Genomic DNA, 15,957 nt, shown 5'->3' with positions numbered 1-15,957 from the left:
GCATTGGCAGTTCCTACTATCTCTGTAACAGAGTTGAAATCAACGTACGTTCTTCATTTCTGCAAGAGTCTTGATTGGAATCTCATGCTAGAAATACAAAACTTTGTCTTAAAAGTAAAAAAAAAGGTAGGAACCAGGCTGCAATCTGACTGTCACTTGGAAAATCTGGCCTAGTATAGTCTTAAAATTTGAACTGGTTCTTTCAAGACTGAAATTGCAAAGCATTTTATCTCACAAAAGATGCATTTGAAATCCATAGCTTGCCACAGCAAAATATTGTGAATATTGGATCATTTGAACTTCTCAGAAGTGATAAGAGATTTGTTTGGTAAGGATATCAAGGAATATGGAAGAAATGAATTCAGCCATGAGCTAATTGAAAAGTGGAACAGGATTTGAGAGACTGAATTGCCTGTTGTTGTTCCTATGTTTCCAATCCATTTTGTCTTCTCTCTGTTCCCCAGTTTAATAAATTGGTGCATAAACTTGAGCAATGGGATCAATTACAGCATTTAAACGGAATCTCTCCAAATTTTGATGTATTATCCTGCATTTGTACCCATTAAAGTCAAAATCCATTCCTCATCTCACCCAGTTAATTGGTCTAAATCTACTTTTAATGCTATCTTTTATAGATTAGTTGCATGACAAAGCATCAGTATCTTAGTCCACATTTTTAGGGCTTAGAGAAGACCTTGAAAGGATTGCATGCTTGTCAAAGTAAAAAGGTCATTGTTCACTTTTTCCATTTCTAATTTCTGACAAATTATTTCTGTTTTCTGTAAATTGAGTCACTTCACTTGCAGACATTAAATGTCAACGAAACAATGCGGCTGCAAAAACAAAACACTTTATATTTTGAAACAAAATACCTTGAAGTAGAATGTGTGGACAGAAATTGGAGAAAATTAAAATCAGAAATAACATGTCAGTGTTGGGAAAGAGCTTATTCCTGAAGTATTAATGAGAACGAAAATAAAAAATGATCTCAAAACAATTTTGTGTTAAGAAGTGGAACAGGTAAAGGAGCCAGAACGCTGTGGCTGCTGCTGCTGCTGCTGTTTGCTACTTCACCTGCTGGAAGATCTGCTATCATATTATTGCATGCTTGTTTGTCATTCTCATCATCCAACAATGCCTAAGTTGACCCTGTTTCTGTTGCCTTCCATTTTGACTTCTAGAAGGTTCTCCAGCTCTTCAGCTCTGATCAAATAGTATAACGACTGATATTTTATTTTCTGAATGTCACTTTTTAGAGTTTTCTTTTTCTCTTGCAATTTCGAGCGCCTCTTTGTTTGTCTTGTTTTCTGTGTGTGGAATTTTTAGTGTACTTCTGAACATCCAAATTTCAAAGGCCTGTTTTCTGCCAGATCTTTACTTATTGTCCAGGTTTCTGAGGGGTACAGGAAAGTGGATAGAATGTGGCATCTCCTCAGACTTTCCTTGTTACAGGCTTAAATGTGTGAACAAAAAACTAATTTTCACAAAATTACTTCTACTTAACCTCTATCCTTCTAATTTCTGCATTTCATCTACCACCTTCCATTATCATTTATGCTAAATAGACAAACCTATCTGCTTGTTTCAGAGTGGCACTATTCACTTCAATCTCTGCTCCTGTTTTTTATGGAATCCTTCTAACTATCATTGATTTTATCTTTTTGATGTTTACACTTAATCCATATTCTAAACTTTTTGAGATTTTACTTGATCCAGGATATTAGTACATCTGATTCACCAGGGTGATGGTGGATTGGTATAAAAGACAGCTAAGAAATGGTGGAGGTTGTTTGATTCAAGAAATTCTTTGTAGTTGCGATTGTGGGACCACAAGCTGTTTCAGATTGATTGGGGCTTGTCTAAAGCGGTTGGATGTTACTTTCTCCTGCTGTTGGTTATTACGAGCCTAGACTGAATGGGTTCAGTGATTTCTTTCTGTATTGGACTATACTATGATTCTGAGCTGAGTGAATGATTTGAAACTTACAGTTAGGAGCATGTTTATTCAGTACTTTCTCTAACAGGAATTGTGGTTTTGCTTTGGAGGAGCTTCTTGAGCATGCATAACTGATTTATAGGAAGTTTATTTAAGTCATTTGCTGCCACTTTAAAAGAAAATATATCTTGTGAATGGATTAACTACCTTTTTAATTGGGCATTTGTATCACTGCATTTGTGGAATTTGAAGAAATATTTATTGAATGAGAAATGGTTCACTTAACCCAATACCAAATTTTCCTCCTTCTTAATTAAAGGGAAATATCACTGGGTAAGAAGGGAAAGGAAAAAATGAAAATACTTTGAGATCCCAAACCCCACAAGGTCTGAGGAGAGGTATTTATATTTGGAAGTTTAACCATGTGGGAGCACAGGAAAAAAATTTTAAAAACTGGAACCCTTAGCTAAAAGTACTTCAGTCAATGCTATGTAAGTTGTAACTAGGCTCCTGACAGTGTGAGACAAAATGCCGTGTTTTGGATTGTAATAGCCTTTGTACTATTACAATTGACTTGTTATGTATTTCTTCAGGAGATGCTGTGGATATGCCTTCTGTTCAGTTACCAAGGTAGGAAATTATTTTTGAATAAAACAATGTATTGTCACACTGTTTCTTGCATATTGTACACTTGTTATCCTTGATCTTTTAAATTATGAGTTGGCTGTTGTCAATGTTGCTTTGTCTGTAGGATTTGAATGAAGAGAAATTTTCCTACAATGTCTGCCGGAACTGGGAAAAATGCAGTTCCCACAAGACAAAAGCAAAATAGTGGATATTGGAAATCTGAAATAAAATCAGAAAATGTTTTAATTTTGGGATAACTTTTTATTAAGGTCTGTTTTAGCCCCCAGAGTTTGACTGAGGGCAATCTAGTTTTGATGGGTTTATTTCTAATTTAACAAGGCCATATTAGCAATTGAATCTGAGTTTGTCCTGGGCAGAATGAATCAACGTTATACAATGTTCATGTACTGAACAATGGGGTACCTACTGGACTGAAGCTTTAATTCAAAAATGATGCATTTTCTAAATATCATTAACCTTCTTTTAGTTGTTTTCATTCTGATCAATGCATGCTTGAAATGTTGTCTTGGGAATTTCATCTTTAAAACCATTTTCTTTTGTTAAATCTGTAAAAGCTGAAATCCAAATTAAATGTAGTCTGATAATATTAAAAGAACTTTAAATTTCTGGCAATATTTGAATTGGAGGATGCTTTGCAATCTGAAGTTTTGTCACTGCAGTGCTGAAGGTGATTCTATCAAGGTCTATGTAAGAGTACGACCACCAGCAAAGAACACAGAATTGTTTACAGATGGAAATCAAGGACTGTGTTTGGCAGTTACCTCATCAACTACTATTCATCTTAATTCAAAACCTGATCCCAAGATCTTCACATACGATCATGTGGCTGATATGGACACCACTCAGGTACTGCAGAGATGACATGAAACTTGGAGTTCTACTGTGAATAGATATCAATTTTAATGTTGTGATGTTGACAAATGATGCATGGAGAGGAAGCATGAAGGTTTCCTTTAATTTTAAGTTCTTTGCCATACTTGAACCATATCATATTGCTTCTCCTGACTGATGGTGCCATTAGATTGTTTATTCCATGCTTTGCATGGAAAGAAAAATCCCACTGTCGTTTCAGGCGGCAGATAAATTACCTATGATGTGTTCTGAAAAGTATTTTTGAACTTTACACTGCACTAATTGTACTTTTTATTATGAAATTCCAACAAATGTTCCATTTTTATTTTGTAGCTATATGTAAGAATTTGATTTAAATAGCTTGCATTGCTTTCACTGCCAGATTGAGAGATTGCATCTGGTGTATCTTGCTGATATATTTTTGAGACCTCTTTCTCCCATTTCCCCACGTTATTTTTAAACATTGACTGATGATTCTCTGTTCAATAAGCACGCATACCATAAAAGGCAGATTATGCGTTGTTCCAGGTCAACCATAACCTCAAAAATTAATCATGTTGTTACTGTGATAATACATTCAAAAATGGGTACTTTGAGGGTAGGCCTTTGCAGTTGAAAGGTGGGAATGTTGTTAACTATTTTGCTATGTTTTAAAGAAAACTGTTGCCTGCATTTTGCAGCCCTTTTCACAACCTGAGAATGTTCAAACTTTTTTACAACCAATGAAGTGATTTTCTTATTGCTATTTCAGTATGGGAAATGTAGCAGCTAGCTTGTACACAGCCGGGTACCACAAACAGCAATCCTGACAATGACCACGATTTTAGGATGAAGAATAAATATTTAGATTGTTTTAAAGCTATACGATTTTTTGTTGTTCACGGGGTGTGGTCATCACTATCTGGATCAGCATTTGTTGCCTATCTGTGCCGTTTCAATTAAATTAAATAAATAAATATGTGCAGTGTTACAAAATGATCCACGTGTCTATAAAATGTTGATTTTTAAATATGCATTTTCTTACCGTCATCCTGCAGGAAGCAGTGTTTTCAGCGGTGGCTCGGGGCATTATTGAGTCCTGCATGAATGGATATAACGGTACAATTTTTGCCTAGTAAGTAATTTATAAATTATTTTACAATGAAGTAATTTGATTATTAACAGAAGTTATAATTGTTCTTCTGCATCATATTCAGATTATAATGAAGTGGTAAAACAAGATACCAAGTTGGTTGCTGGGATTCATTCATTCTAATTGTATCCATCATTAAAGCTTTTACTTTTAGATGTTGAGTGTGATTCTTCTTGTTATGTTGGTAGCAAGCGTTTGATGTGTTATGTTTTTGCCAACTACGTTACCAACGTTTGTGCCATTTGCAACCTAATTGACCATGGTTCTTAAAGGATAGCTGTTATAAGCAATGGTATACTGATGGAGTGTAGAATATTCTAGATTGGGATAGATTTGCAGGAATTCAGATATTCAGATAGTGTACCCGATCTTGGAATATCAATGTTGACATGAGAAGCTTCAAATGGATAAGTGTTCTGTTTCTAATGCAGTCATTGTTTATCTTTAGCACAAGTATCTAGCCATTTTACTGGATAATTACAATACAGTATCATTAGTCTGTTTTGTAAATGCATCAAATTTACTTTAAGTGCTGTTCCTGAGAACAGTCATTATTTGTACATTCTAGTAGAGAATTCTACTATAATGTAAGTTGGAAGAAGTTGTTGTGTGCTGTTGCAGGGTGTTCAAATTTCATGTGAACTCCAAACACCAGACCCTAGTCCTTGTCAAGAATGCTTCTTTCCATCTCTGCAATATTTCCCCACTGCCGCTTCTGGAAATCTAATCCATGCTTTTGTTCACCTCCAAGTGCAATGATTCCAATAGTTTTCTTGCTTTTTTTTTTTAAAATCCTCACTCTGTGAACTCTGTTTTGTCCAAAATACAGCTGTCTGTTTCCTGTCATACTTCAAGACTTGTTTGCCCATCGCTCCCATCTATAAAACTGCTTGGCTGGCATTCCACTAGGTATTGAGTTTAAATACCTAATTTATAGATTTTACATCATGACTTCAATTGCCTCTGAAAGTAATCTGCTCCAGACTTTTTCCGGTGCATCTTTTTATGTTCTCCAGTTCTGCTTCTTTTTGATACTTTGTATGTTGTTTTTTGACTCTGAAATGGGTAATTTTTCAAATGGTTTGTTAGAAGTGAATTAGCGATGGAATTTGATGAAATGGTTGTTAATCTCATAATGTTCTACTGAACAAGGAAAGCTGGCTAAACTTTTAGCCTATGTTTAAAGATTCTCGTTAAACTAAAATGTTGAATTGTACAAATCAACATTGTGAAGTGATTTACAAAAAATTATATTTCTTTTTCTTAGTGGACAAACTGGTTCGGGAAAGACATTCACAATGTTAGGTATGTAGATAATTTTAAACATTTTTATATTTTGCTCTATCAGATGATGAAAGACCTGATTTACCAATCAAATTGGAAAATCCATCTTTCAAATTTAACCTATTATTAGGTATAGTGCACAAAAACCAGATAAGAAAGCAATAAGTATGCTTATTCATTTGTAACATTACAATATGGTGACATGTTATTTTGTGATCCGTTAAATATTATTCATAGAATATAAACTGGGTATAAAAGGAGTTGTATAAGCGCAATTTTTTTGTCAGGCAATGACTTGCTTGTTGTAGAGGCATGGAGATATACAGCACAGAAACAGACACTTCGGTCCAACTCATCCATGCCGACCAGGTATCCTATATAAATCTAGTCCCATTTGTCAGCATTGGGCCCTCATCCCTCTAAACCCTTCCTATTCATGTACTCATCCAGATGCCTTTTAAATGTCGCAATCGTACCAGCTTCTATCACTTTCTCTGGCAGCACATTCCATACATGCACCACCTCTGTGTGAAAAAGTTAGGTCCCTTTTATATCTTTCCCCTCTCACCTTAGTTTTGGACTCCCCCACCCCAGGGATAAGACCTTGCCTATTTATCCTATCCATGCCCCTCATGATTTAAAACCTCTACAAGGTCACCTCTCAGCCTCTGACGCTCCAGGGAAAACAGCTCCAGCCTATTCAGCCTCTCCCCGTAGCTCAAACCCTCCAACCCTGATTTGCCTTTCCAAAATGCAGCACCTCACATTTATCTAAAATAAGCTCCATCTGCCACTTGGCTCATTGGTCCATCTGATCATGATCCCATTGTACGCTGAGGTAACCTCTTTCGCTGTCCCTACACCTCCAATTTTAGTGTCCTCTGCAAACTTACTAAACGTACCTCCAATGTTCACATTCCAAATCATTTATATAAATGACAAAAAGCAGTGAACCCATCTTTGTGGCACATGGCTGGTTACAGGCCTCCAGACTGAAAATCAGCCCTCCACCATCACCCTCTGAGTTCTACCTTTGAGCCAGTTCTGTCTCCAAATAGCTAGTTCTTCCTATATTCCATGTGATCTAACCTTGCTAACCAGTCTACCATGAGGAACCTTACTGAGGCCCATATAAATCATGCACATTGTTTTGCCCTCATCAATCCTCTTCGATAGTACTTCAAAAAACTCAATCAAGTCAGTGAAACACGATTTCCCATGCACAAAGTCATGTTGACTATCCGTAATCAATCCTTGCCTTTCCAAATACATGTAAATCCTGTCCCTCAGGATTCCCTCCAACAACTTGCTCAACACCAATGTCGGGCTCACTTGTCTGTAGTTCCCTGGCTTTTCCTTACCACCTTTCTTAAATAGTGGCATGTTAGCCAACCTCCAGTCTTCTGGCACTTCACCTGTAGCTGCAGATGATACAAATATCTCAGCAAGGGGCTCAGCAAGGGGCCCAGCAATCTCTTCCCTCACTTCCCATAGAGTTCTAGGATACACCTGATCATGTCCTGGGGATTTGTCCACCGTTATGCATTTTAAGACGCTTAGCACCTCCTCCTCTGTAATATGGAAAGTTTTCAAGATGTCCCTATTTATTTCCCCACGTTCTCTATCTTCCATATCCTTCTCCACAGTAAACACTGACGCAAAGCACTCGTTTTGTTTCTCCCCCATCTCCTACGGTTCCATACTTAGGTGGCCTTGCTGATCTTTAAGGGACCCTATTCTCTCGCTAGTCACCCTTTCATCCTTAATATTTTTGTAGAATCTCTTTGGATTCTCCTTAACCCTATTTGCCAAAACTATTTTGGGGCGGCACGATGGTTCAGTGGTTAGCACTGCTGTCTCACAGCGCCAGAGACCCGGTTCGATTCCAGCCTCGGGCAACTGTCTGTGTGGAGTTTGCACATTCTCCTCGTGTCTGTGTGGGTTTCCTCCGGGTGCTCCGGTTCCCTCCCACAGTCCAAAAGATGTGCATGGTAGGTGGGATTGGTTATGCTAAATTGCCCATAGTGCCCAGGGATGTATAGGTTAGGTGGGTTAGACAAGGGAAATGTGGGGAATGGATCTGGGTGTGATGCTCTTTGGAGGGACGGTGTGGACTTGTTGGGCTGAATGGTCTGTTTCCACACTGTAGGGATTCTATGTATATTTCATGCCCCCCTTTTGCCCTCCTGATATCCCACTGAAATATACTCCTACTGTCTTTACACTCTTCTAGGGATTCACTCGATCCCTGTTGTCTATACTTGACATATGCTTCCTTCTTTTTCTTGACCAAAACGTTAATTTCTTCAGTCATCCAGCATTCCCTACACGTACCAGCTTTGCCCTTCACCCTAACAGGAACATACTGTCTCTGAACTCTTGTTATCTCATTTTTGAAGGCTTCCCATTTTCCAGCCGTCCCTTTACCTGCAAACATCCACCCCCAATCAGCTTTTGAAAGTTCTTGCCGAATACCGTCAAAATTCGCCTTCCTCCATTTAGAACTTTAACTTTTATATTCAGTCTATCCTATTTAAAAACTAATAGAATTATGGTCACTGGCCCCAAAGTGCTCCCCCACTGACACCTCAGTCACCTAACCTGCCTTATCTCCCACGAGAAGGTCATGTTTTGCACCTTCTCTAGTAGGTACATCCACATGCTAAATCCAAAAATTTTCTTGTGCACATTTAACAAATTCCTCTCCATCCAAGCTCTTAACACTAAGCAGTCCCAGTCTATGTTTGGAAAATTAAAATCCCCTACCGTAACCACCCTATTATTCTCACAAATAACTGAGACCTCCTTACAAATTTGTTTTTCAATTTCCGGCTGACTACTGGGGGCTCAAGAGTACAATCCCAATAAGGTGATCATCCCCTTCTTATCTCTCAGTTCCACCCAAATAACTTCCTTGATTGTATTCCCAGGAATATCCTCCCTAAGTACAGCAGTAATGTTATCCTTAATCAAAAACGCCACTCCCCTTCCTCTCTTACTCCCTTTTGTATCCTTCCTATAGCATCTATACCCTGGAACATTAAGCTGCCAGTCCTGTCCATCCCTGAGCCATGTCTCTTAAATTGCTATGATCTTCCAGTCCCATGTTCCCAACTGGGCCCTGAGTTCATCTGCCTTACTTGTTCGACTTCTTACATTGAAATAAATGCAGTTTAACTATCAATCCAAACTCATTCTCTGCTTTGTTCCTGCCTGCCCTGACTATTTGACTTACTCCTCTTCCCAGCTGTATCAGTCTCAGATTGCTCCCTTTCCTCACTCTCTCTCTGTTTCCTCCCCCACCCCCCAACCAAACCCTTTACTAGTTTAAATCCTTCTGAGCAGCTCTAGAAAATGTCTCCGTCAGTATATTAATCCCCTTCTAATTCCTTCGTATACAGGTCATTTCTATCCCAGAAGAGATTCCAATGATCCAGAAATGTGAATCCTTCTCCCCTGCACCAGCTCCTCAGTCACGCATTCATCTGCTCTATCCTCCTATTCCTACCCTCACTAGCGTGTGGCACCGGGAGTAATCCAGATATTACTACCCTCGAGGGTCTCCTTTTTAAATTCGTACCTAACTTACTATGTTCTCTCAGAATCTTGCCCTTATCTCTTCCTATGTCATTAGTTTTAATGTGTACAAGAACCTTCTGCTGGTCCCTCTCACCTTTGAGAATACTCTGCACCTTCTCCGAGATATCCTTGATCCTGGCACCTGGGAGGCAACACACCGTTCTGTTGTCTTGCTGTCAGCTGCAGAAACGTCTGTCTGTGCCTCTGGCTAGAGAGTTCCAATCACAGTTGACCGCTTGGAATCTGGCGTACCCCTCGTTACGTTAGAGCCTGTCTTGGTACCAGAAACCTGGCTGTCAGTGCGACCTTCCCCTGAGACCCCATCACCCCGTGCATTTTCCAAACCAACTTGCTTGTTTGAGATGGAGATAGTCACAGGAGACTCCTGCACTACCTACCTCCCTCGCCTACCTTTCCTGGAGGTCACCCATCTCCCTGACTGTATCTTCAGTTTATCTCCCTTCCTGCAACTGCCATCCATCACACCCCCAGCTCCTATAAATCCCTCACTGCCTTTAATTGCCGCTCCAACCGATTCATGCAGTCTGATAGGATTCGTAATCAAGCACACTTCTTGCAAACATAATAATCAGTAACATGGAAACTCTCCCTAATCTCAGAATGACAGGAAGAGCACATCACTCTACTAGAGGCCATCTTGGCACGTTAACAATTTACAGACCCAGAAAATAGCATAGCCTTACTGCTCTAAAAACACTGCTCCAGGCTAACTTAGTACCTGTGTTTTATATTTTTAAAGTTTAATCACGAGACAGATCTCAATAAAAAATGTAATCAAAAAAAACCCCACTCTACTCACTATTATAGATTTGCAAAAAAGACCAGCTACTTAGCTGCTTCCCTGCTGTGATCTCCCCACACAGGTTTCTCCAAGGTCAGCTGTGAATTTTGCTATTGTTTATTTTTCTTAGACAATCTCCGATGTCCAGAGGTACTTGAAATCAAATGGCAGAGGTGTTTGTGTGCTAAAACTCATAGCTCAATGATGGTTTGGATGGGGTTAATTTTGAAAAGTTTAGCTTTCTAATCTCACTCTATGTGAGGCAGTTGAGAATAAAGCCTGTATAATATATAAGTAATAGTTCAGTGTGATTCTGTGCTCAGTCCATTGTCATGCAAAACTTAACCCTTGGCATATAATGATTTGTTTTCTTTGACCATTTTGCGAAGTTAAATTCTTATCTAGTTATAAATATTGTGGTTTGTATTTTCAGGTCCATCTGATGATTCTGATAACTTCACCCATAATTTGAGAGGTGTAATCCCTCGCAGTTTTGAATACCTCTTTTACTTGATCAATCGGGAAAAGGAAAAGGTATTTTTCATATTTTTAAGCACTTTTTTACATTTCTTTTTATTGTTTTTACAATAGCATACAGTGTCGGATTTAAAATATCTCTCAACACTTTAGCAAATTACCATAATTTACAGAGACAAATATACTCATGAATGATGTGTAAATTTGTTTTTGTGTTATTATTTGAGGGAGGACTGTTGGCCAAGACATAACTCTCTGTTCAGTATCTCTCTGTTACTGCTGATCATTTCAATATAATGCTTCATCTAAAGCATAGTATCTCTGAAAGTATGCATTCTTTCAATACTGCTGTGGACTGCAAATCTTCTCAATACTGCTGTGGACTGCAAATCTTAAGTCTTATATTATGGCTGAATGTACACCTTCTGAGCCAGAGATTGATTGATTGATTGTTTGTTTGTTTTTACCTTCAAGTATGTTTTCCTCGTTGAATGGTGGGGAAGATTTGAAAGGGTTAACAAGGTGATTACCAACCTGTTGAACCACATCATGAATGCTCCTTCTATGGCCAACAAGTTTTAGAGTGAGACTTTAACCTGATGGTTTTGGCACAATAACAGGGATGGTACATACTCAGTCACAAGACCACCAGCCACAGCTGAGACAGCCATCAACTAAGCAAGCTGTTAAATTACATTTTTTTTTACGTTTAATAATCTAATTCTATATTCTTTAACAGACTGGTGAAGGCAAGGATTTTCTCTGCAAGTGCTCCTTTATTGAGATTTACAACGAACAAATATTTGATCTGTTAGACCCTGCTTCAACAGGCTTATTTCTTCGAGAAAATATTAAAACTGGGGTCTTTGTGGAAGGGGTAGTCGAACAAGTTGTAACTTCAGCAGCTGAGGCATATCAGGTAATTTTAACACTACTTCACCACCACTGAGTTCGTTCACAACATATCAAAACAGGTTGATTTTAAAAATACTATGATCCAAAGTGCTATGTACTTTGTTTAGTTATGATCACCGTAAATTCTACTACTTTTTTTTTGCCACCATTATAATTAACCTAGTCCCTTTTTGGCAAATTGTCATTTCTGGATTTCTCTCAAAGAAGATTGTTTCTGTATCTAGATATTTTCTAGTGGGTTGAGTTCATTAAAAAATGAAGAATATCTATTGTGAAAATACATCAAATTTTATCATATTCTCAGCTATTGTGAATCATGCTGTCTAGATTCTTTGTTGATGTGTAAACGTCTATGCTTGTTTAATATATAAAATTATATATATAATATATTATAATTATATAATTCACATATAAAATTATTTTAGCAACTACAAAAATGGCATTAATCCATTGATTATGTTGAACAGGACTGTTTTACAAACTTGCTAAAGCATTTTTAAGATTTGCAATTTGTTTTAGTTTATTACATGAACCATAATTGACCATGAATTTGTTTTATCCTGTTGCTATGAAAACCTATGTTTTAATTATGCAATGTGATTACCACAGTTTTAAGAAGATACAAGATGTTAAAGTGATTCTATTAGATCAAGGTTCAAATAGAAAACGGAATGAACACAGTAGCAATTTTAAATATCTTTTTGAATAAATATGCAGGGATTGTGGTCATGTGCGGTGAAGGTATGAAGTGTTTTTCTAATTTCTAATAGGTGTTATCCATGGGTTGGCGGAACAGAAGTGTAGCTTCGACCTCAATGAACCGAGAGTCATCACGGTCTCATGCTGTCTTCTCAGTTACAATACAATCAAAGGAAAAGATCAACAACCTAGTTAATATCCGAACATCGCAGCTGAACCTGGTTGACTTGGCAGGGTCAGAACGACAGAAAGATACACATGCTGAAGGGCTTCGGTTAAAGGTAAGCTGAATTGCTATCATCAGCCCTCAGAGAGAATGAGGACCATGATTCCCTGTAAACTCCAGCCCTGCATATTAGAATTGGTGTTTAACAGGTACAAAAAGAAACTGTCTTTGTGATTAAATTCACATGCATCTGGATAAATCTTGATTCCAATCTCAAATCTTCAAATTATTTTTTAGTAAATTTTTGTGGCCAATTGAAACCTTTAGTTTAATGAGCATGCATTATTTGAAGATTAGGAGATTAAAAACTGACAACTTTTTTATTGTTATTTTTCCTTTCTGCATCTTTTAGGAGGCAAGCAGTATAAACCGATCGCTGAGTTGTCTGGGACATGTTATTATGGGCCTTGTTGATCTGGCTAATGGGAAAAGCCGCCACATCTGTTACCGAGATTCTAAACTGACATTCTTGCTGAGGGTAATGTAAACATTCCATTGTTGAACGCTTCTTTGAAATTTTATCAATTAAAGATGATGTGACATTCATCAAAAGCTTAATCTTGAAAGAGGACACATTTTTAGAGTCTCATCAGCTGCAAATTTGAAGCCATGCTTTTGGATAAGTGGAGCTTGGGTAAAAATTTCAACAATACATACCGATTAATTTTATAGAAGTTTTGATATATGAATGGATAGCAAATTTTGGTAAACTGGTTATCTGCTACTGTTATGTAAAAACAGTTGAACTATCAACAGGTTAAATAAAAAAATTTGTTGCAGGACTCTCTTGGAGGAAATGCAAAGACTTATATTATTGCAAATGTTCATCCTGGGTCACGGTGTTTTGGTGAAACGCTCTCCACCCTTCAGTTTGCTCGTAGAGCAAAGCTAATCAAAAATAAAGTGAGTTGAAGGTTTTTTGATCTGTTCAATGTTTGTCTTTAATATTAGTTAATGAAGTAATAGTTACACATCTGATCATGTAATTGTGACCATGTAACAGCCTCCCTAATTGTTTATTTGGTTATGGGCAAGTTGAACCATATAAACCCAGGAAAGTTTATGGGACAGCCTTAGAATCCTTACGGTTGGCTTCAGAATCCAGATTAGGGGTGAGAGAAATGGGTGTTCCAGTTTCAGATTTTTTCCAGTGACCATCGATGGAAGAAAAGTACTTGTGTTATGTGCTTGGTTCCAGTGCCTTTCAGTTAAACAGTCTGCTGTCATGTAAATAATGGAGGATCCGTGTATCCTTTTAAAAACAAATATTGTTTTGGAAGAGTCCAGGGAACATAATTTTAAAATAATTAGATTTTAAAAGAACAATATGTGAAGAGTAACGTTTATGTCTGTAAATGTTATGACCCCTTTAGGCTTTCTATTTAGTTTTTGTTTGAAACTGAACAGTAATAATCCATGCAGATGCTCTCTTGTGGACAAAATGGTTATGTTTTTCAGTATTCATCTCAACTTTATAGTCAGTCAAGCATGAAGATGGTTAATACTGTTTAAGGACATCTGATAATTTATTACAACAAGGTGCAGAGCTGGATGAACACAACAGGCCAAGCAGCATCGTAGGAGCAGTAAGGCTGACGTTTTGGGCCTAGACCCTTCATCAGAAATGGGGGAGGGGAAGGGGGTTCTGAAATAAATGGGGAGAGAGGGGGAGGCGGATAGAAGATGGATAGAGGAGAAGATAGGTGGAGAGGAAACAGACAGGTCAAAGAAGTGGGGATGGAGCCAATAAAGGTGAGTGTAGGAGGAGAGGTAGGGAAGAGATAGGTCAGTCCAGGGAGGACGGACAGGTCAAGAGGGCGGGATGAGGTTAGTAGGTAGGAAATGGGGGTGTGGCTTGAGGTGGGAGGAGGGGATAGGTGGGAGGAAGAACAGGTTGGCGGGGGGACGAGCTGGGCTGGTTTTGGGATGCAGTAGGGGGAGGGGAGATTTTGAAGCTTGTGAAATCCACATTGATACCATTGGGCCGCAGGGTTCCTAAGCGGAATATGAGTTGCTGTTCCTGCAACCTTTGGGTGGCATCATTGTGGCACTGCAGGAGGCCCAGGATGGACATGTCGTCTGAGGAATGGGTGGGGGAGTTGAAATGGTTCGCGACTGGGATGTGCAGTTGTTTATTGCGAACCGAGCATAGGTGTTCTGCAAAGCGGTCCCCAAGCCTCCACTTGGTTTCCCCGATGTAGAGGAGGCCACAATGGGTACAGCGGATGCAGTATACCACCTTAGCAGACGTGCAGGTGAACATCTGCTTGATGTGGAAACTCTTCTTGGGGCCTGGGATGGGGGTGAGGTAGGAGGTATGGGGGCAGGTGTAGCACTTCCTGCGGTTGCAGGAAAAAGTGCCAGGTGTGGTGGGGCTGGAGGGGAGTGTGGAACGGACAAGGGAGTCACAGAGAGAGTGGTCCCTCCGGAAAGCAGATAAGGGTGGGGAGGGAAAAATGTCTTTGGTGGTGGGGTCGGATTGCAGATGGCGGAAGTGTCGGAGTATGATGCATTGGATCCGGAGGTTGGTGGGATGGTACGTGAGGACGAGGGGGATTCTTTTTTGGTTGTTATTGCGGGGACGGGGTGTGAGGGATGAGTTGCGGAAAATGCGGGAGATATGGTCAAGGGCGTTCTCGACCACTGAGGGGGGGAAGTTGCGGTCCTTGAAAAACGAGGACATCTGAGATGTGCGGGAGCGGAATGCCTCATCCTGGGAGCAGATGCGGAAAAAAAAAAAAAAAAAAAAAACAGGGATGGCATTTTTGCAGGAAGGTGGGTGGGAGGAAGTGTATTCTAGGTAGCTGTGGGAGTTGGTGGGCTTGACATGGATATCGGTTTCTAGGTGGTTGCCCGAGATGGAGACAGAGAGGTCTAGGAAGGAGAGAGAGGTATTAGAGATGGTCCAGGTGAACTTAAGGTTGGGGTGGAAGGTGTTGGTGAAGTGGATGAACTGTTCGAGCTCCTCGTGGGAGCACGAGGCGGCGCCAATACAGTCATCAATGTAACGGAGGAAGAGGTGGGGTTTAGGGCCAGTGTAGGTACGGAAGAGGGATTGTTCCAGTAACCTACAAAGAGGCAGGCATAGCTTGGGCCCATGCGGGTACCCATGGCCATCCCCTTTGTCTTCCTACAGACACTTCCTCCGACACTTCCGCCATCTGCAATCCGACCCCACCACCAAAGACATTTTTCCCTCCCCACCCTTATCTGCTTTCCGGAGGGAACACTCTCTCTGTGACTCCCTTGTCCGTTCCACACTCCCCTCCAGCCCCACCACACCCGGCACTTTTCCCTGCAACCGCAGGAAGTGCTACACCTGCCCCCACACCACCTCCCTCACCCCCATCCCAGGCCCCAAGAAGACTTTCCACATCAAGCAGATGTGCAGGTGAACATCTGCTTGA

The 15,957-nt window shown here is 39.6% G+C and overlaps 1 protein-coding gene across 1 annotated transcript in view; it reads left to right on the top strand.

The window, feature by feature from the left end:
- The first annotated feature begins 2,533 nt into the window (after positions 1 to 2,533).
- The window catches only part of LOC109922360 (kinesin-like protein KIF15-A), a 75,773-nt gene continuing 62,349 nt past the window's right edge, over positions 2,534 to 15,957 (top strand). Inside the window, exons 1-9 of the mRNA XM_048609186.1 lie at positions 2,534 to 2,566; positions 3,244 to 3,430; positions 4,474 to 4,550; positions 5,836 to 5,873; positions 10,667 to 10,767; positions 11,450 to 11,629; positions 12,396 to 12,605; positions 12,903 to 13,028; positions 13,331 to 13,453. Of these exons, the coding sequence (XP_048465143.1) occupies positions 2,544 to 2,566; positions 3,244 to 3,430; positions 4,474 to 4,550; positions 5,836 to 5,873; positions 10,667 to 10,767; positions 11,450 to 11,629; positions 12,396 to 12,605; positions 12,903 to 13,028; positions 13,331 to 13,453 (1,065 nt within the window). The 5' untranslated portion in view covers positions 2,534 to 2,543. The remainder of the gene's footprint in view (positions 2,567 to 3,243; positions 3,431 to 4,473; positions 4,551 to 5,835; positions 5,874 to 10,666; positions 10,768 to 11,449; positions 11,630 to 12,395; positions 12,606 to 12,902; positions 13,029 to 13,330; positions 13,454 to 15,957) is intronic.

Source organism: Rhincodon typus, chromosome 2 (genome assembly GCF_021869965.1).
Source record: "Rhincodon typus isolate 14 chromosome 2, sRhiTyp1.1, whole genome shotgun sequence".
NCBI classification, from domain to species: domain Eukaryota; kingdom Metazoa; phylum Chordata; class Chondrichthyes; order Orectolobiformes; family Rhincodontidae; genus Rhincodon; species Rhincodon typus.
This window is presented reverse-complemented; position numbering and strand designations above follow the sequence as displayed.